Below are 22,922 nucleotides of genomic sequence, written 5' to 3'. Positions count from 1 at the left end.
TGTAGTCCTCAAAATTATATAAAGAAGGAAGTTTTATAAGTCAAAATGCAGTTTTCATTCAGCAATGGTGCTACTTCAATTGAGTGCTATTTGGTACTCTTTTATAGGCTTAGTGTATATAAAAAAAGTAATAAACATATTTTATTTCAGACAAAAGTCCGTATAAAATATTAAACGTAAACTCGATGAATCGAAATAGTTTGTATTTCGTATCTATTTGTTCATGTTACGTAAAGAAACGAAAATCACGTAAACGAATAAGCCCATTTGTAATAGAAAGGGGTGTTCTTGCTTCTGGTATAGGTATGACGCCAACCTGTGGCAGGGTCGCGGTTAAGAGGTATTTCCTACGTTTATTACCGGCCCGGCTGCTTGTCTGACAATGTAATCCACAGTAGAATTCCACTGCCGACATTCAGGGGGCAGATTCAAGCACGTACGTGTATGGGGTAACCACGATTTAAAACGAAAAAGGCAATAACGTTTTAATGTTGACATAAAGTTTTCAAAATTGTTTTATGCTTTTTTATTATAATAGGTGCCAATTATTGTAATAAAGTAGGTACGTAAAAACTTGTATTTTTTCAAGTTTTTACGTACCTACTTTCTTGTAAAAATGCATTTTCATAAAATATTTCACTCTGCACCGCCGCCGCAAGGTACCTACATGATACCTAAGTAACCAAAATAAATTTAAGCCGAGCAACTTCTACGCATATGGTTAGGTGCACAAGGAAAGCACAATAAGCGATCTAATAGTAAAAAAATCACAATTTAAACTTAACCAAGTAAAAAAACGTTTCAACCTACATATTTAAACTAAAAGGTTTCCTAAGTTGAGCCAAATAACAGAATTGTATGTCCAAATAACAATAGTTCGTGATATTCAAAGCTTTAGAAAACGTAATTAAAATTAATTAATAAAACGCTAGCCTGTTAGCGACCCATTTGCATAATTTTTCTTCCAATTCAAGCATGGAAGTAGTAGGTACTTTTATCTTTTTTTCCCGGAAATATAGCTCGTTTAGATCGGCCTGTTGAGACTGAGACCTGAGGATTTTGTGTACATTCAATGAATCCTCTCCTCTTTTACAGATTGTACAATTATTAACTAGCAATACCTGACATGACAAAGACTTCGTTAGTTCAAGTTTTGTAAAATATGATTAAAGTAAAAAGGAATTTAGTAACCTGATATGCATATACATATACAGCCGTCAAAAATTGCAATAAGAACTTGACCTACTTAGTGCCATCTCTTAAACGACTTGCATGTTGCAACTAAAATTCGGTGATGATTTTTAACATACTTAAAAACAAACTTAGAATAAAAAGTAACCTAAAATTAAAACTACCTACAAAACTAAAACTCATACCTAAAAAAAAATACATATATATATAACATGATGTGGGTGATCTAGCCGAATATTTTTAACTATCGGTATGTAAGTTTTCTAAATACTTTAATAATTAAGTACTAATAGGTAATACATACATTAAGCAATAAAAGGGGGTTACAACCCAATCTAATTTGGAGTGAATTGTTTTTATGTTTCGAGCTTACAATTTTAATAACCGCTCGTGTTAGGTAGGTACAAACAATGTTGTTCATCGTATTACCAAAGAACAATGTATTAAGGCTTTTAAGCCAAACAAAAGAAATGTTAAATACGGTAACTTACCCACACGCACCCGCTGTACATAATACCCGTCCATCATCTTATTATCATCTTGTTTATTGTTAAAGTAAAGGCATGAAGGGCAAAGAAGTTTGAAACAGTTCTTAAATTAATGTAATTTTTTTTATTCAAAATCGATATATTTTAGTAATACTTACCTACTTACTTACAGCTTGATAAATTTTTTCGACTTAAATAATTATGACTTTCATTATTATAAATCCCCCTACGCCTGTACCTACGCTTTATGTACCATGACATGACCAAATGATTGCATTCGAACTTAACTAAACTGAGCTCTTTTTGCTGACAATAACTCCTACACAGATAGCAAGACCGCACACTCTCCGGGTGGGCTTTTAAGTAACAAACCCTTTCGTAAATAGCTTGAATGGTAGGTCTCTTCCCCCGCGTGCTCAGCCTACGCTACTATAGGCTACGCCGTACTGAACGCATGTTATTAGTGTTATTATATATGTAGTTACTTATTGATAAGATAATCTTAACTCGAACAGAATTAGTTTCTACCCTATCATTCACCTCACCTGTGCCTATCATTCCTATGAATGTGCAACTGTTATTTATACCTACGTCAAATGTCATTTTCTCAACCCTGCAATGAAATATTGACGTTATGTTCCTTATAATAGGCTGCGAAGTATGACGTTTCAGGTGCGGCTAGGACAAGAAGTCGTTAGTGGAATTTCATACAAATCTTGCAGGCCTAGGCCGGCAAAGTCCTCTTTTTAAAACGGGACCCTATTACTAAGACTTCGCTGTCCGTCCGTCCGTCTGTCACCAGGCTGTATCTCACGAACCGTGATAGCTAGACAGTTGAAATTTTCACAGATGATGTATTTCTGTTGCCGCTATAACAACAAATACTAAAAACAGAATAAAATAAAGATTTAAATGGGGCTCCCATACAACAAACGTGATTTTTGACCAAAGTTAAGCAACGTCGGGAGTGGTCAGTACTTGGATGGGTGACCGTTTTTTTTTGCTTTTTTGTTTTTTTTTTGCATTATAGTACGGAACCCTTCTTGCGCGAGTCCGACTCGCACTTGCCCGGTTTTTTAATTTCCATTTCACAGATATTTGTGACACAGCATCGTGGTATTCAGCCATTAAAATACTAGAGGCAGTACTTATTTGCTTTATGGTTCGTAATGACACTGCCACTACGCCTATAAAAAAAAAACAAGAAACGATGTTTGCTACAATTTGCAGTTTTATTTGTATAAAATCAACATGAACTTAATAAATAATACATTATTAACCAAATTCTATAATTTTAAATTATAAATTTAACTACACAAATAAAAACATTTAAAATATTTCATCTAAACGTTAGCGGTAAAAAAGGTCTACTCAACCACGCGTAGTTATTTCTTTAAATTGTTATGGAAGCAAAGTTGATAAAACCCCTTTCGTCCCGGCCTCTGTAGTAATGTAGGTACTATTTTTGATTTACATGATTCTGCTTTACCGATATTACCAATAGCACCAATAGGTATATTTTATGTGTTTCAGAAATGGCCCATCGCACGCATAATCTTAATGCATGATCGAATGTTCTATAAATAAACGTTCAATACATACAAGGCCCTGTCATAAGGGTTAGTCTATACATATATAGCATATACGTAAGCTTCGGAATATTGTTCGTGACCCGGGCAGCCGTGCCATTAAATTGTCACAATTTTTGACAACAAAGCCGCAGCCTTCACCAGTGGCGTCACGCCACATTGATTTCCACGCCACTCTCTACGGCGGCTCGACGCCGTCTCGTCTGCCGCATCTAATAATATATAATGGCAGAGTAAACCTACCATTCGTCTCGATTAACCTTCTCATGATTACCTGACAAATGTTGTTATATGATCCGTGTATGTCTCTCTCTTAACGTAGGTAAGCAGAATTTGAAATATTATAAATCTGTATAATACTTCCCTGGGTTGAGTGTGTCTGTGTCTTTGCATATTTCATAAAGTATTCGAGTGAAGGTTTTACGTCGGTCGGTGGTATTTAGCAAAGTACCTAAGCCTTACGAAAAGGTTCGGGGTTCTGTAATTATATTCGCGTAAGTACCAGACGCTGATGCCGGGCAAACCACTGTAACGGTGACCTCGCGACTCTGTACCAACTATGCGTAGCCGAAGACGTGCCCGAGATCTCGCTCGTAATGTTTCGGTCTATATCGAGAAGCATCAACGAGAGCATGCGTTGGCGGACCAACGCAGAGCTACAGAAATATGTCTACATGTCTCACTGAAGTTTTGTTATTGAAAATGTGAAGAAATTGTCAAATAATGCAGGTCAAACAGTCCTATCGACGCTTAAGAATCAATACTGTGTAAGTAACAAATAATTTAAAATTTAGACAATTATAGTAATTCGTTATTTTTTCTGCACCTAACTGCTTTAAAAGTTAAAAAACGTCAAAAATTTTAGTTAGAAAGTATTGATTCTTAAGCGTCGATATATATGTATACATAATTACGTTGAAATAAATAACGCGAAAAGAGCCACGCTCATACAAAATTAATATAATTGTGTTTTTATTTTGTAGTAATATTTCTATCTACCAAATTCATAAAATAACCATGACTCACAGTTTGATTTTATCGTGTAAGTAGTCTTATTTTTTCTTCTTATCTTAGTCAAATAATTTGCCGTCGCCGTTCAATTTCCGCCCTGACAAAATTGTCCAACACTTAAACCGTAACGACAATGGTGTACCTAAATGGCCCTCTGGTTTTATTGAAGTAGGTTGGTTACCTACTTAAGTAGGTAGCCAATAACCAAAAAGCATGGTGTTGCCACCCACACACACAGTGGATTCAAATTTCAATACTTAGGGAGTCAAAGTAAAAAAAATTACACTACTATAGTTTTTTCGGATTATCTCCAAGGCTACTTTAATCAATTGCTTATATAAATAATTTGTGAAATGAACTGTAGATATGTACTTTCAGGGTTTTATATTATTTATAAAAAACACGCATATCACTAACATTTTTAAACGGCCGTAGTTCGTTCTTATGCAAATATGCAATGAAAATGAAGATATCAGTTTATTAGACCATAAATACTTGTTAGGTAGGTACCTACTTATTGTACCAGCTCTGTATAATTTCTATTGCGAAGTAGTTACGAAATATTTTAAATTAAAAATACTAACTTTACCTACACTTTAATATACTTACCTAGATAGAGTTATCATTAAAATTATCATATTATTAATTTATTATCATTAACGAAAGAACGCACGTAGTCTAATTACGTAATTAATAAAATAAACCACCTCATGTGAAAATAATTTGATATCAATATAATACGCTTTATTTCTAAGTATTAGGTACTTATCAAAACTATGGTTTTACTTAGAAAAAGTTACTATATTGGACTAGTATGTATAATATTCATTAAATCATTAAGTCCTTAACAACTAATCATATCCTGATAAAAGTGAAGGCATTAGTGCTGCGTCTTGCGTGTGGCCGCTATAATAGTCAATTCCTTAGATAAAATGAGTGACGGTCCTGATTGCGTCGGTAATGCATCTCCGAACGTCAGTCATTTTGCAGCACTAATATCGCAACAGTAACGCAGCTGCATATGTCATCGAAACTTCACCTAGGTAACATTAGAACCATTAGAACGTCCAAAGCGTCACTCAATTTATCAAGAAAATGGATAATGACAGCTCCTGAGTCAAGGCCGCAGCAGTAATGCAGCTGCATTTGCCATCCGAAGGTCACCTTAAGTCACACGTCATACCTGTCTTGTCGTCAAGTCGTTGACACAGACAGATCGGTAAATTCGATATGATACGTTACATATTATACGTATAAGTAGGTACGTTTAAAACTCTGCTCTATTGATGGACAATATGTTATGCAACTAACACCAAATGGCATCATATGTATATAGATCACGTAAAAGTCCGCTATTTTGAATTAGCTTAAAACTTATAATACGAATAACACATACGAATTATATATGTTCTTAACGAGCGGATTGCACAGAATATGCTAATTTTGATTTAGCTAAACGTCTTTTAGCCAGTAGGTAAAAGAAAACGCCCGTTACGGCGTATGACTACATAAATAAATGGTGCTAAATTTAATTCTATGGATGTGTAAGAATATAAGTATGATGCTGAACTTTATTTCGGAAGGTCGTACCCATCAGGTATACGTTACCAACCTTCTTCAAAAGCAGCAGAGGAACTTGGGGTAATTTAGGAGGTCATCAGTGGCTATCGAGGGTCAGGTGTACGTAATGGCTGACCTTACACCTCCAAAATCTTTCATAACCCACAATGTCGAGCGCAAATGAGAGATCACAGTTCGTTGCACCAAGTAGAATGGTCTACCCAACATACTACAATACAATTAAAAAAATAATCATATATGCACCTACCTATGCTGTGAAAGTAAAAGTGGAGCGAAGCGTAAAGTGGCATGATATTGATACACGTGTAGTGGTTATATATATATATATATAATGCGCGTAGGTAAATAATATCTGAATAGAAACTAAAATTTCTCAGGCTGAGTGACGTGGAGATTTTTTATTAAAACTAATTTGACGTTTTAGGACAGTTCAAGGCCAGATACAAATTCAAACCTCTGTCATGGGTCATGGTCTTATAGAATTGTATAAGAAATGCGATCATTTAATAAACTTACATTATACTAGAGAGTGAAGGCAATCCCTGTGTAATTAGTAGGGTCATAGGTCATTAAGCTAGCCGTTCGTTAGCTCACGCTCGCACGCGACCTTTTACGAGTTTCGTAATTTGTTTTAGCTGACTGAATGAAATGTACGTATGAAACTGGAATATTCAAATTGGTGTATAATTTTGACAATTACAATGCAAATTAAAACCGCGGAAATACACTTGAAAAGATTGCTGATCTGTTTTATTTACAGTCTATTTTAACAGTTATACTTATGTACGTACCTATTAGAATATTTATAAGCCGTGCAGGGGTGCATAGTTCTTTATACCCTATCCATGTCCATGCCCTATTAATTTTGAAATCGTTGGCGTATTGTTACTCACATATGTTTCAAAACTCAACTAGGTCCAGTGCTATCAGATCCGCGAATACGAGCTAATGGGTTTCCTCATTGTGCAACATGAATTCATACATATTAAACATTTATATCCTCATACAAACGTAAGTGTTAAAAGTCACGTGTTGACAGTAAAGCACCCTATTTAATCTGTTCTCTTTACTTTCCCAATGTGTTTATTCTCGGCGTTTTAAATCTAAAGCGTATCTTTGGTTTAGCGCCCGCTGTTTTGCACAAGCTTAATATACAAGAGCTCGACGATGTAACTGGTGATCAGATTGAATATGAAATAAATGGAAATTGGATTGGTACCGGCAGAATGGAAGCGTGTGCGCGAGCGCCGACGCACGTGCGACGGGTGGCACTCGCGTGGATACACGTCGCGCATTCGCCCGGCTCATCATCTCCTATTTACATGCTCAATTGTAAGCATCTAGAATTAGGAGAAATCGCGTAACACCCATAATTTACTAGGCCAATTAAATAGGTACATAAATACAGTTAATCCAAGTCCAACGTAGCTACAATAGGTACGTTTTTCATGTTAAATATTTAATATATATATGTGCAGAGAACATCTTAATAATATCTTTAAAATATATAAATATTAAATAAGGTATGTCGAGGACGATATGTCATTTGTAAGCAAACATTCTGCAATCTTGTCACCATACAGCAACGTCGTTAGTTTGAGTTCATAGTAATTAAAGCTTTTGGTCACACGATCACATTTCCATTAATTTGCTTAATCGGTAATATAAAATATATCGACCTCGGTCCTCCTCACTTACATATTAATGTATATTTAGTAGAATATTTATTGTTCGGTATGTAATATACGTATTTTATGTATGTATTATACGGTACGTGTTAGTTATATTTTGGGTGTAGTTTACTTTTTACTTTTTTCTATAAAAAAAAATAACTTGGTTTCGTGGATTTTTTATTTTATTTATATCATTGCATGTTTGAGAAAAGCACTATACATACCTCGGCGGGAAATGGGGTTGCCCGCCTTAGACCTATCCTAGTCTATATGTCTTCGGCCGGCAACCCCTTTCGTCCCGGCCTCTGTAGTAATGTACTAATACTAGGTACATATTTCTTAATTAACTACAAATGTCTCCACTTACTTTTCGTGCCTGAGTCCCGCATGCTAGTGCAGCTAGTGCTAGTTTTTAACCATGAACATCCATGAATAAAAACTGGATGAAACTTAAGTACATACTTTCATTTTAAGTTAGTCTTGTGGTCGGCTAAGTTCATAAAGTTAAGCAGGTTAGTGCAGCAGTTAAAACTTTATTTACCTACTATACATATATATACATACAACTTGGTAAGGTAAGTATTGTTAAAATAAGGTTAACCGTCTTAATCTAAGCCAAAAACTAATCAATTATGAATGAAATATACGCGTAAAGCGAAAATAATAACTTTAAAAAAGTTATGTTATTATAATACCATGGACAGGACTGTAAAATCGTTTGACAGTAAGTAATGAATAATTCCAAAGCTTTGTTGCTCTGGGCAGCTTAGACAATAGCCAGGTGAAGTGGGCTCGAACAATGCTTTTAGTCTTCTAAAACGGAGCGCAGGAAGATGTTTTTTGTAAGAGTTAACTTATTCAGAAACTGTGTGTCCGTAATGGAGCCTTATACTTGGTAATACAATAGAAGTGATTAATTAGTCATAGTATTATTTATGTAGGACCCTAAAAATAATATGTTTGGTTTGGGGCTGGGCTAGGTAGAGATTGATCAAAGTTATTTAACTAAGGTTGAATTTTCAATTTAATTAAGTATATTGTTAGGGTTTGGATTCGTAAACATACTTATATATAACACAATACTTTATAGATATTGTGTTATATGTACTACGTCCTAGCCCTATCTAATTTTAAAGGAATGTAGCTAAACTAGCTAATGAGGTAGGTACAAAAAAAAATCAAGTGGAAAGAATTTGTCCCTTGCTTTTATTTATGTTTGCTCTATAGTACGATTGTAGATATTTCAAGCTCAGTCCTAAAACAAGGAAACTTCTCACTCTTAAAATCCTAATAACTAACCTATCCAACCATGCATTTTTGTGGAAGTTGTAATTAAGGCCTTTCCATAATGATCCACAACAGTTTTTCTAAAATACTTTGCTGCTATTGTGTCCTGGCTGACGGGGGAGAATAACAACTAGATACATATATTTGGTCTACGAATGTATAGATAAACTAATAAAATTGTTTGTTCATCTTTAGTAACTGTCTTATTTGTAACCGTTGCATCGCAACACTCGTAACATATATGTATGTGTTATTAATGATTAGTATATTTTTTATTAATAAGGAAATTCCGTGGCATGGTAGTATTCGGTATTATAACAAGGTAGCTAACTAAAGCCTGCCAGCTCTGTAAACAGACGTCCCAGATTACGAGTATCGAGCGAGTTGGCCGACCTCGGCCAATAACATGCCAGAACGCAAGTTTTTTCGGCATCATGCCAATGTCGAATGGCATTTCTTGCAGAAATAAGGAGTAGGTGAAGGCTGAATTATATCTACATATATTGAAATTTTTACTCATTTCACCCCCGGTAATACATGCTTTAAAAATTATGAGATGTGCATATTTTCATTCTTTATTTTGTAGATTTTATTAATAGTGTCCCATTAAAGGCCACTCCTCTTTTACAAGCTTTTATTTAGTTTCACCTGACCGTTGTCTGTCTGTCTGTCTGTAATCAAATCTTGCAAGTTAAAAAAAAAACTTATTCATCTTATCAACATCATACACTCCTAGACCAAGGACTGAAATAATCTATGAAAATTTACATTAATATAACGCGCTCTGCGTAAAAAATGTTTATTTACTCTTGCAAGTACCTACACATAAAATCGGAAGGACTAAAGAAAACAAAAATTTAACCAAACTGACCTCTCGTCGAGACGCGAACTATATTTGCTTGTGGCGCGTTACCAGCGTTACATACTGAAACCGTGCCTTTATACAATTACTGATGGTGTAAGGAGTTGTTAAACTTAGGTATAGATGGTCAAGTAAATCTTGCCAGTAGAAAAAGGCGCGTAATTCATATTTTCTATGGGAGGATAAACCCTTCACGCCTACATTTTTTTAAATTTACCGCCTTTTCTACTGACAAGATTTACTTGACCACCTATAGTTTTGATATTTTACTATACCTACGGTTTTGACACGAGTCACAATCCATCGCGCGGGAACCAATAAGCTCGAGTGATCGTATCATATCAATAACAAAACCATAACGATTTTATTAAATCAGTAAACTGCTCCTGAAGACTCTTGTACCTACTATTATGACAGGTTTTGGTCATATATGTTGTTTTGTTCACGAACCCATAACCTACAAGTATGCGCTTATGGTACTTACTTAGGTACATATCCATACATACCATATCATACTACTTTAAACATGATTATTTCTACCTGTTACGCGCAAGCCTATATGCAGATGATTGATGAATCTGCTGGCGTTGCTGAATGAATTACGCGCCTTTTATTACAGCTAATGGACCGTGGTGCTATTAACTTGAATTTAATTCAGTTTTATTAAGATGCAAGACGCGATGCAAGATGAGTAGGTACATGAGAATCATTATGTTAAAAATTATGTCGAAAACGCCATTTTTATTCACTGTCTAAGGTTAACCAATTTTCAGCATCACCAAATTATTTTGGTTCTTTTTTTTATTTGTTTTAGGCAAAAGTTAAATATACGGTGCCCTCTTTTACTACATGGACAAAGTTGTCACTTGGTCAATACGGCACTGAGTAAGTAAACTAACTGACAACTTACATAGCTAAGTTCGTACAACTGAGAACAAATTAATTTGTAAATAAATGATTTCTATCCATTTAGTGTAGTCATAATTAGGTATTACAACTAGGTAACAAATAAAATTATTTATAGTAAATATATTTTGATTTGTTTTTAAATAGTCACAGTCAGTACTATAGTTAAATTACAAACTGACAATATTTATTAAAATATTTTATGTTAATTTTTATTTATACTGATTAAAAACAGCCATAGGTACCTACATACTTATTAATCTTATTATTATATAATATTTATTTCCTGTTTGTGCATTCCAACCATTTCTCATCATAATTTAATTAAAATGATACCTAAATAAAACTTTTTCAAATTAAAAATAAAGCCTCCCAACAAGTACTTGTCAACAGTTATACCATCCGAAGTTAGGAGCACCACTCAACGCCATCGTTCCATACATTTCTGCTCTCTAGAATCCCTAGTAGGTACACACATAACTATTCACATAGGCACCTACCAACGCACACGTAAGGTTAAAAGTTTCGGTATAACAGGAATGAAAATCATGTTTATCATTTCATTAAGAAAAAAATACAAAAATAGGATCATCAGGCTTAAAGATTTTGTACACTATTATGGACAATGCCCAATTAGGGTTAAATATCACGTTATATTTTAAAATGTGTCTCGTTTCAATCACTTTAGTCAAATGCGTTTTATAATAAATAATATCTGGGAGACCGTGCATTGCTCGGAGAACATACTAAAACTCAGAAATGCGAGTTTTCTCAGAGATAAGACCTAGCTAGATCGATTTTGCGCCTAACATCCGTATTCGAACAATGAGATAAGTCAAATACTAGATATTGAAACGATATGGATTGGATATGTCAGTGTCAAACAAGTGTCAGAAGTGACGTTTTTGTTTGAAGAAACGTCAATTTTGACACTTGTTTGAAACTGACATATCCAATCCATATCGTTTCAATATCTAGTATTTGACGTATCTCATTGTTTGAATACGGCTCTAATACCCCCATAATTTCATTGATATCTTTAGATCCTTTTCCGAGATCCCCGAGAACAAGAATAGCTCGTTTAAAGGTATAAGATTACTGTAACACGTGTGTCTAATGAGTGTATTTATTGGACTGATCGGTTCTTATTCTTACCCGAGATTAGTAGGTAAATATTCACGATGAACAACCTCCATACAACACCGCGTTACTCGAGTACCTTTTATCTTTTTACTATTTTACTTTTATACATATAAAATCTGTCATATACACAAAATACAATAGGGTATTTGACTGTATTTAAAATAAATTATTTTACACCATGCAAGAAATAAAGCACCAGAAGATTAATAGAGAAACATAGACAGCAGTTATTTTGAGACACAATTTATATTTGAAAACCTGTATAAAACTATAAAGAGTATAGTTCGTTTTTTTTAGCATTAGAACTAAGGTAAACAATCTTGATGTGTCTTTTAATTGAAAAACACATTTTAAAAATAAATTACGACAAATATGTAACAATTATGAATCTAATACGATCATTTATATTCTTCTGCTTTCATAAGTAATAGTTTCGATTTAAAAAAAAAAGTTTTTCAATTAAAAGACATGTCAAGATCGCTTACCTTCTTGCAAGTTCTTTCTAATGCTAAAATAAACGAACTATAGGTAATTTGATAGTGACGTCACATGCTAGTGTTACATATTATTAGTTACATAGTGTTATATATTAATTATATAGTCAAAATCGTTTTGACATGTTAGAAAAAAGAGACTGAATTGACTATTAGTCAAATACCATATTAAAGCATAAAATAATCATCTTACTCAGGCATACTCTTATTTAATGGCGCTATCTAGTCTTAAAAAAAAATTAAAGGGCTAGAAATGCTTTATTTATGCTTGAAATCTAGTTTTGTGACAAACTATAACTGCTGTAGTTAGTAATAGAAGTCCAAATATATAAATAAAAATAAGCAGCATTGTGGCAGTTTACATACGCAATTAACTAGAATGTTCAAAAAATTCAAAAATTCTAAATTATTTATTTTTAACACAAGTTTAAAGACATAGGTGCCGAATCCTCCTTTTAAGTTAAAATGTACCTAAATTGTAAATATTATATTTAATGTAATCTATTGACGATTCTCGAGGTGTTGTAGGGGAGGGGCTGCCTGTCTTCTTTATTTACTACACTCTGGTTCTTACTGTGTCGAAACATCCGTATTCGAATGTAATATCGGAGCCCATAAAAATATAATGAATCGTTTATGTGAAGATGAGTACCGATTATGTAAGCTTACCGACGTCTACAAAATCATAACGAAAGTGTAATTACATGTATGATCCATTAAGGGGACCATTACGGACGTCCGCGCCGCTCCGCCTTGCCCGTCGAGACCGAGAAACACTTCGCCTCGTCACACTCACTTGCGCAACTCCCTATAAACTTAACCACTGCGATTGTTCACAATTTATATATAATGTTCAGACTAATCATACCGGTCGAGAACGAGAAAGGAATCCAGTGCGCCATCGGTGCTGCTCCATTCTGGCCACGGCAACCTTTCACGACCACTTTCGGCAATGACGCAATTACTGTTCAAACCACCATTCCCCATTTAGGTATCGAAAAATGAAACGAGATATTGCATTGACATTTTTTAATAAAAAATAAAAATACTATATTTATCATACAAAACGTAACAGTAACACTGTGCACTAATAACAAGTTGACAATGAGATGCGATGAGACAGTTATACTTACGTCTCGTTGCTACTATCTCACATACGAACACGGGAAGACTATGTACAAAGCGTTCGGCAGCCAGATAGCGGTGGCAGGCACAGTTCATCACTTGTAGACGTAATTCGAATCACCATTGCTTGTAAACTACGAGTATTATTAGCACTGTACCTAAATACATGATTTAAATAAATAGGATGTTTTGAACTGGCTACCACTCGTTTTTTATATTTATTCTATATTTAATGAAGGGGGCCAGCTACATGACCAGGAGGACCATATTGAGAGCTGGTAGCACCACCCTGACCACTGTGACCGCCGTGACCACCGTCGGATCCACTGTCGTCACCACCGGTGGCGCCAAAGTCAGCGCCGATGTTAGCCCCACCATGGCCGCTGCCGCCGCCGATGCCGGCGTCGGCACTGGGGATAGCGATGCCTTCCAAGTCACCTCCGCTGATGCCACCGCCAAGACCACCGCCAAGACCACCGCCAAGACCACCGCCAATAGCACCGCCGCCGATAGCACCACCACCGATGCCACCAGATTCCTTCTGGGTTTGATATTTGATGAAGTAAACCTCGGGTTTGGAAGGCTGGGTCGGGGCCGGGGTGGGGATGACGATGTCGGGTTGTTCTTCGGGTTTCTTAACCAATACGTAAACCAGGGTCTTCTCTTCGTTCTGAGGCTGCACGGGAATAATGGGAGCGGTGGGGGTGGGGGGAGTCGGGGCCTTGATGAAAATGATTTTGTAGTGTTTCTGAGGAGGAGCCACCGGAGAAATCCTGGGAGCGTGGTGCTCGACGGGTTCTGGAGGAGGAACATGGACGTAGATGTGCTTTTGAACCAAAGGAGCACCGGAGTAGCCGCCGGCGTAGCCACCACCGAAACCGGAGTCACCGCCGAATGAGCCACCGCCGATGCTGCCGCCACCGAGTGAGTGTCCTCCAGACGAGTGGCCACCGCCGAACGAAAGACCTCCAGAATGACCGCCGCCAAACGACAGACCTCCTGAATGGCCACCTAGAGAGATCCCTCCGCTAGAGTGTCCTCCGTGGGAAGGAGCTCCATAACTGCCGGACGGTGCGCGGGCGGGGGCCGAGTAGCTATAGCCGACCGGGGGCTCGGGCCGGCCGTAGGCCAGCGCCACGCAGGCGAGTACCTATAACAAGGCACAAGATCATAAACATTACGAACGGTTTGGCAAGTTGCGTAATCTAGGTCACATTTTTCACAAATTGCATAATAAAGGTAAAAGTATGAACGTTTTTTGACATTGTATCAGATTAAGTCGAGGCTATTGGGAGCTACTTGAACGACACGTGGTAAGTACTTATTTTAAGCGCCGGCGACCCGATGACGTATGGATCAGCTTATATTTAGGATGAAAGTGAACGATCGCTTAAAAACGCTTCTCCATAAAAAACTTAGTCTCAATTTTCCTCTATCCCCTCCCCATCTGTTGAACTGTTGCCTATTTTATTATAAGGGCTCTGATAAATAATTATCGACCACCCAGAACAATATGAATCAGCACCCCTACTAAACCTACTATGCAGATAACTACAACCAACACCCTACAAATGTAGTATATTTGTAAATACGATTAGTTAGGTATGTAGACAGATTCCTTTACGCGACCTAGGGGTCCAATTAGTTAACTGTACGTATTTAAAACATACATGTAATATAATAGCAGGGCATTAAACAGTCGCAAAGCATTCTATGTATAGTTAAAATAACGTTTCATAATTATAACTACACTGTTTTAGTATGTACAATTTTATTAGGAACTATTACCAAAAGCAAACCCTTATTACCTATCTACCGATCGCGTTTCTAGCGCGAAGAGATGGCACCCGCCAACAATAATTATGGAGCGTTTTTCATGGCTCGACTCGATATAGATCTACTCAACAACCGAATTTATGACTTCCAATTTCTAAAAAGCCGGATCTGCCTTTGTTATTATTCATAAAAGGCAGCGCTTTAGATTGTTCTCGTTGAAAAGTATTTTAGAATTTTGTGATTATATAATGTTTACTTTAAAACACTAAAATTAGCAGATTTACTATTTTCCTGCCGCTAAAATCGCGTTTGTGTAGACCATTTGGGGTTTTAAAATAATCAAATAAATATTTTAAAAACTCCTTTAATGTAGCTATTTATTATAAGGCAAATAGGATTCAGCTCCAGTTTTACTTTTATTGTATTATATCCATATACCTATGAGTTGCAGGTTAACTTAACTACATTTTTTCTCTACCAGATAATCTGATAATTAATTAAATTTACTTATTAGCGTGTTAATATTGTTAAATCGCATGTGCTAAACTATTAAATGTGCGAAAATTAAAAATGATTATTTTCTCCAGGGTCATAATTTGTAAAATGATTTTGCAAATTAACTTACCACAAAAGCGCGCATATTGTGCTTGGTAAATTGATGGACTGTAAGGCCCTTAGCTCTGACCGTCCAAATGGAACACTGCACTTGTGGAGATGTTCCCGTTGCGGTGATCTCGAGTTAACTGATGACATTCGGCATGCCGACCCGCTCTTAAATACCAAGGTGCTCATCTGTCAGAATACTCCATCCCTCCGAACATTTCACTCTGTAACGTGCAACTATCGTCATTATTTAACAAGTATACGGTCCTTTCTTTTCGACGAGGTCTACGGCTTGCGCGCTGCGCATTCCGCACGCCGCCTTAGACCCACACGCTCGTTCACACATATGCCTCTGATAGCGATACCATAAAGGACTCGTCGGAATTAAGCTGTTGAAGTTGTTATATCATTTGCTCAAGGGCGACAAATACTACAAGTAAATCAGCGCGACCGTGCTCGTCGGGTCGCGTGCCCAGGTGCTCTTAAACCAACCCCTCCATTGAAACGCGTCGCAAATCAAACAATTTTAAAGGGCTGAGAAATGTTCGTTTAATGGACTATGAATGCGACGTACAAATCGAATCAGCTTCGTAATAAATTTAACACAATATCTGATATTCGACATGAATAACAAGCGACTGTGATTTATTTGAAGCTTTAATACCTACCTGTGTACACCCAACGCCCGTGTTACAAGTAGTTATGTATTTATCTGCCTATAGCATGAAGACCAAACAGAATCACTACAAAAATATAAATTGGGATGACTCATATGTTAGTAAATTGATAAGCTCGAATGTATTTTGTATATATACATATATTTATACAAAGCATGTTACAAATTAATCAAATTATCATCGATTTTGGTGAACCATCAGCAGTCAGATGAGAAACATATCCGCTGGGGAAAAGGCGGTAGTTAACGCATAACTATAAAAGGGATAGCATTTCATTTTATGCTTTTTCACATCGTTATATTTTCCATTTTTAGTTTTTAACTTATAAAATAAATTGGGTATCCTTACATATCTTTCCCGTACACGGAACAATGGTGTTAATACGACAAGTATGCTCACATTTTGCAAATTCGTCACCTAATGTTGTTAATTTTAGTTAGTTATTAATTTCTTTTAGTAATACCACTGTATACATATATGTATCTTGTTTTTATAAAATGGTTTTAGGTACTATGTTGTTAAAAGGTGGTTGAAAGTTGACAAAATCCATATCTCTTTTTAGGGTTCCGTACCCAAAGGGTAAAACGGGACCCTATTACTAAGACTTCGCTGTCCGTCCGTCCGTCCGTCCGTCCGTCTGTCACCAGGCTGTATCTCACGAACCGTGATAGCTAGACAGTTGAAATTTTCACAGATGATGTATTTCTGTTGCCGCTATAACAACAAATACTAAAAACAGAATAAAATAAAGATTTAAATGGGGCTCCCATACAACAAACGTGATTTTTGACCAAAGTTAAGCTACGTCGGGAGTGGTTAGTACTTGGATGAGTGACCGTTTTTTTTGTTTTTTTTGCATTATGGTACGGAACCCTTCGTGCGCGAGTCCGACTCGCACTTGCCCGGTTTTTTCACATAAATATCATTATTATTACATTTCATTACTACATTGCTATTTAATCCAGCAGCATTTACAACATATGTACTATTTAAAAATTATATCCGGGAAATGGATAAAGCGTCTAACCGCACACACCAAAATATATTCATCTAACCACCCCACAAAGTTTGTTTCTAACCTTCGTATTTCCTCGGTCGCAAAAGTTTCAGGTTTTATACCAAATTCGTTGGTGCGGCAAGTGGATTAGAGTGACCCATCTGTGCCCGTATTCTTTATAAAGAATCCAAAGTCACCCTGAACCAATCCAAAAGGTACTAAAGGATTGGACTTCCACGTTTTATCTACCAGACTATTTAGTCGGTGTAAGTTAAAAGTAAATTTATAAAAAGTTATAAATTGACCCTTATATTTACGAAGTTATTTAAGACCTACCGTTTGTTTAACTGATAGCCTTAGGCCCACTTGCACCATCCCTCTAATCCGGGGTTAAGGAGTTAAATCGTTAACCCAGTGTCCAATTGTACCGGTAACCATGGTAACTCCAGGTTTAACCAATCAACCCCGGGTTAGTGGAATGGTGCAAGTGGCCCTTAGTGTCATATATATAAAAGAGACATAAATCACACCTCCTGTAAAATGAGTACCATTATTTTCATTAATATCTGTCTATTATAAAAGAAATAGCACCATACTGTCCATGACTGAATAAATTGTTTTAATTTGTTTACAAAGCTGAAACTAGTTTTGTACTTTGTATTTAACATTACATTTATATGGCTGAAGTCAAAAACTTCGGGACTAGTTTTGTTTCGCATACAAGGTACAAATACTACTGGAATAATATTCAAAATACACGTTGGTATAGGAGTAGTAGCACAGATATTATATTATATAAGTTAAATTCTTTTTCGGAAAGTATATAAAAGAGAGGTATCCCCAGACACCAAATGCAATCACTGACATAAAATGCAGGTTAAGGCTGCACGCCGCCCCGGTACAAGTTGCGCGGGAAGCTTTAGTTGCATTAGATCGCTACCCTCGCGCCCCTCGCGGCGTCCTTTAAATTACATATATTTTCTCCGTGAATAAAGACGAGCGTATCGTAAAAAGAACTTAAAGTATCGAGTAGAATTGTAATGTACATATGTACCTACTTCTTTCAGATCTTATTACTAACAATTTGCGAAAGAGACGCCTGTGGCACATGCATGGGACTTGTTATTGAAATACCATTTTTAAATAGAGTTTATTGTACGAAATTACAATACATAATTGAAGGGGTTGTCGAATGTCAGTTATTTAAGCTTTAAGCTTGGTGAGGCATTATACATGTTCATTCCTAAGGAACTTCCATCTTCCACATACTATGATACGTATACTTACAGACAAATTGTGCACAAATAGACAGTGCCTAAAACGATTTCCGTGCTAAGGCGCGTACGCCATGTAGCAGTAGTTATTGGCATAAGTTTGTGGCATTACAGTGTAGCGAGAAGTGTCGAATAACTAAGTTAGTAATATCAACAAATGAATGTACCTGAAGGTATGTCACTGGGTCTCTGTCGTAGAAATGGTTACATTATGACCTGCCTTGAACTATACGGAGTTCGGACCGACGACACTACACTTTAAGCACTACTACCATCAACGACGCGCGTTATAAGTAAGACGTACTTATGTACCTACCTAGTTAAAAGTTGACCCACTACTGCGCCCTAACAAAGAATACCTATATTTACCGATATATAATTCCTAGTAACGACAACTCACACTCTCCTCCACTACTGGGTCATTAATTGCTGCAGTGGAGGATTTGCCCTAAGGCCAAGTAGGCCCGGGCCTAGGGCGGCAAGATTTAGGGGCGGCAAATTGTGACAAAAAGTTCGCTGATGATAACAAGAAATGACTCAAAATGTAGTCAATAAGTATGATGGGTGCTGAGCAAGGGGCAGCTACAGAGCCTGGGGCCTAGAGCGGCAAAGACTGCAAATCCACCACTGCATTGCTGGCAGCGGACATAATGTGTGTCAAATAAGTATTTTGTTTATATATCCCCTTCAACCAATTTCTTTAATGTAAACTAAATGTGACCATAATGCTTTTGCTCATCAGCTACGTTTCGTTCATAAGTCTTATCAGATTAAGCCATTAGCTACTTGTTCCTCAGCCGGTGCTAAATCAAATTGTTCGTGTCAAAAGGTTAGCTACTTTTATTTACTGCCGCACTGGAGAACGTACCTTATGGTAATCTGAAGTGATTTAGATACGTAACTGAATTAATAAGATAATTTTCCCTCGCAAGCTTCTCGTTATCGCTTGGAGGTCGTCGTTACCCAATCAAGATATATACGATTTAGAAGCGGCGAACCTTGATGTGACCTTTCTTAAACATTCACTCTTTAAATAATAAATACTCTTAAAATATGGAATTCACGGTTCCCGAATTACACAAACTGATTAAAGCTTCCGTATCCATTGTTCATTTATACTCGTATGTAGGTATAAATATGAGGCAGTAGGTAGGGGTTAGAGATTTGGGCACACATTCCCAGAAATGTGGAAACTGTGAAATGTATTACACAGAATTCGCTTGAATCTTGTAGTGACTAGATTAGACAAAGGCTCAGACGTTAAACAGAATATCATACGTACATCATTACCGTAACGCCTTCTAGCAATGATCGCACATTTTCCAGCATTTTTGGTGCAGCAGAGTGATGTTCACGGAATTGGTATAGATAATTTCAACTAAAATGGTAAATTAAGGTTAATATTAACGTAATTAACACTATTTTACTTTTATCGCTAATTATTTACACCAATTCCGTTAACACCACTCCGCTGCACCAAAAATGCTGAAAATGTACAATCATTGCCTATTAGTATAGATAGATATTACGATAACATTTACCAATACCAAGTTTTTCTTAGACAGTATTAGGACAGAGAATAATTTATATTTTTGTTGAATTTCGCGAAACGGCTCTGAGTCGTTAATATTAATCTGCATCAATCATTCTTTTCTTCGGCGCCTAATCTTTTCCCGGGTTTAAATTAGGTATTTTCTTTAATACGCAGGAAAGGAGGACTGTCGATAATAATATTTCATTCTAAAAAAGTTTAGAATAATCGTGATAAGATGGAATATTGAATAATTGGGTTAGGTTTATATAACTGAGTCAATTTTTTTAAATATGAGTTAAGGTTATGCATATTTCTGCGGACATTACACGATAATGGGACTTTAAAGCCTAATTTTCGTGCTTATTTATCCTTATCGGCGTGTTACCTTCTACTTCTTTAAATTTGTCTTAGCTTTTGTGATTTCCACAGAAAATACGCCGGTTTATTGGAACGCTTTTGACCCACCTATAGTTGTAAAAAAGCATACAATTAGTAAACAGTTACATATACTACATATATGTAAAATTGAATCACGTAACAGGTCAAGTACCTAATTCAAAAACGGAATTGCATGATCGCGCTGAAATTACTGAAGTGCTACTGCTATAACGCTTGTAGAATAAACTATGACACTTGTAGAGTAAATAGTACATAAGACATTTATTACTTAACTAAGAACGCTATATATAAGTAACTCCGTGTGTACAATATAATATATTGTATCTACCATCAATGTGAATGTATCGCTAGTTGCAAAAGTGATCATTTAATTGGAATTCATCATACTCTCTATTTAGTAAAAGATATATTGTTTGGGTATTTGTAAACCTACATACCTTTCTTAGGTACATAATGTATTCAGGTTGTCTTTATCCACCGAACAAAGCCGAAACCTACATATCTATTAGGGTATTCCGAACCATTATAGTATCACAAGAATCGGCACAGTAGCTACGAAGAAATTAACAAATTAAATTAATTGCTTTGGAGCAGCCTGTATTTAATTAAAGGCACCTGAAGTAATCCTCATTGAACAGTACGAAACGTCCTATGTAATATTTGATTATCTTTTTAATTATGATTATGTCAGTAGTTATACACGGAGGTTGACTTTATGGCAGCTGATGTAAATGTATAAATGGGAAATCATTCTTTTAAAATAAATGTCTGCAGTCCTATTTCGCCAGTATCAAGGTAGTAAGGGCTTTAAATACGATTAAAATAGTACAGTTAGTACAAAACAGTCTACGGTGATTTTTTTGCTGTTGTAAAACAATAGCTGTAAGTACTTTAAAATTAAAACCCTTTACACTTTTTTCGAGACGTCAAAGACGAAAACAAATATATGTACATTTCGTACATGTAAGATCCTTCACAGCAAACTACGAATAAACTGTTTTTTAGACAATGTTTAAAAATTTCATAAAAAATAAGTATTCATCATCATCATCATCATCATCTCAGCCATAAGACGTCCACTGCTGAACATAGGCCTCCCGCTTGGACCTCCATACAATAAGTATTCATTTCTTTCAAAATCCGGTGGACAAAACCGGATATAAAATATTGAAGAACCGATAACCGTTTGTCTTATAATTCTATCTGTGGGTAAAACAAAGGAGATACGATTCAAAACTTGTCAAAAATCGATGAAAACCTCGGGTACCCCTCGGTCGGTCGGGGGCCCCTTAAATAAAATGTAACGAATGGTAAGGTCACTAGGTAAGTGGCTTGCTTTAACATTGGGCCTGTTTACACATTGATTAGTGTTTATTGATAGTTCATACATTTGCCAATAAAATTTAACATGTGTCATAACTCATAGTCATGAATGTCATCCCTATTAGCGCGCTTTGTCTACATTCAAATGAAGCTAACTGTTGGTAAATATTATATAGTTCGTATTTGAGACAAATGAACAGGTTGAAAAGTGAATGAATAGTGACAGCTGCATGTGAAATGCACCATGCAGCGTGTGGTTCTCGGGTTATACACATACAAGTAGATACCACCGGCATTCAAAGAGTTGCACCACAAACTTCATAATTATCTCACTGAAGGCCGATTGAGGGGCTGACTGACAATCGAATTACAAAAATTAACGCTGATTGCAATTCACTCAATTGGTGTGAGTAGGTAATATCGCTTCAACAAATTGATGTCAGACAATCAATTCAAATTTTTCTTCGGCCCGGTTCACTGACATATTTGTATTATGTATGGAGAAATAAGCCAAGGCTACGTTGTATTTAACAGTAGGATTATATTTTAAATATATTGGTCTATTCTAAGTACTATTTGTACAAGAATACCTAACGCGGCTATTTAAGGGTGCTAACGATTCATTAAAGCAACACATTTTATTAGGTATGACATATTATAGGGTTGAGTGGAGGAAAGGAGGGGGGCCTCTGCCCAGCAGTGGGACGCTAAACAAGGCTAACAAAAAAAATTGTAAAAAATCTTGTTCGGAAAAACAATACATCATATAACTTTAACGTCATTAGACTCATTAGGTTAGTCTTAGATCCAAAAAAAGCGTTTTAGGGTTTAATTCCCAGCAAGCTGTACGTAAGCAGTAAACAAGCTGCAAGAGTAGAAGTAAGTATATTGTCCTAATAACTACCTATGTGCCTACCTTATGAGCGCACAAGCTACCGTAAAAGACTCTAGTCAGTACTAGTACATAATGTTATTATATAGCAATATCT

General features: G+C 36.1%; 2 protein-coding genes across 3 annotated transcripts in view; one reads left to right on the top strand and one right to left on the bottom strand.

Annotated features, from left to right (window-relative positions):
* Positions 1-22,922, top strand: part of LOC134679039 (frequenin-2) — a 181,517-nt gene that overhangs the window by 110,143 nt on the left and 48,452 nt on the right. The gene's annotated exons all lie outside the window — the stretch shown is intronic.
* On the bottom strand, positions 13,240-15,948 carry LOC134678266 (probable H/ACA ribonucleoprotein complex subunit 1). Its single transcript, XM_063536749.1, has 2 exons — positions 15,752-15,948; positions 13,240-14,500 (listed from the first exon to the last, which is right to left on the bottom strand). The coding sequence occupies exons 1-2, from the start codon at positions 15,764-15,766 to the stop codon at positions 13,580-13,582; spliced, it is 936 nt and encodes a 311-aa protein (XP_063392819.1). The 5' UTR covers positions 15,767-15,948; the 3' UTR covers positions 13,240-13,579.

The sequence above is a fragment of the Cydia fagiglandana genome, chromosome Z (genome assembly GCF_963556715.1).
Source record: "Cydia fagiglandana chromosome Z, ilCydFagi1.1, whole genome shotgun sequence".
Taxonomy (NCBI): Eukaryota; Metazoa; Arthropoda; class Insecta; order Lepidoptera; family Tortricidae; genus Cydia; species Cydia fagiglandana.
Note: the sequence above shows the minus strand (reverse complement) of the source record. Positions and strands in the feature narration are given on the sequence as shown.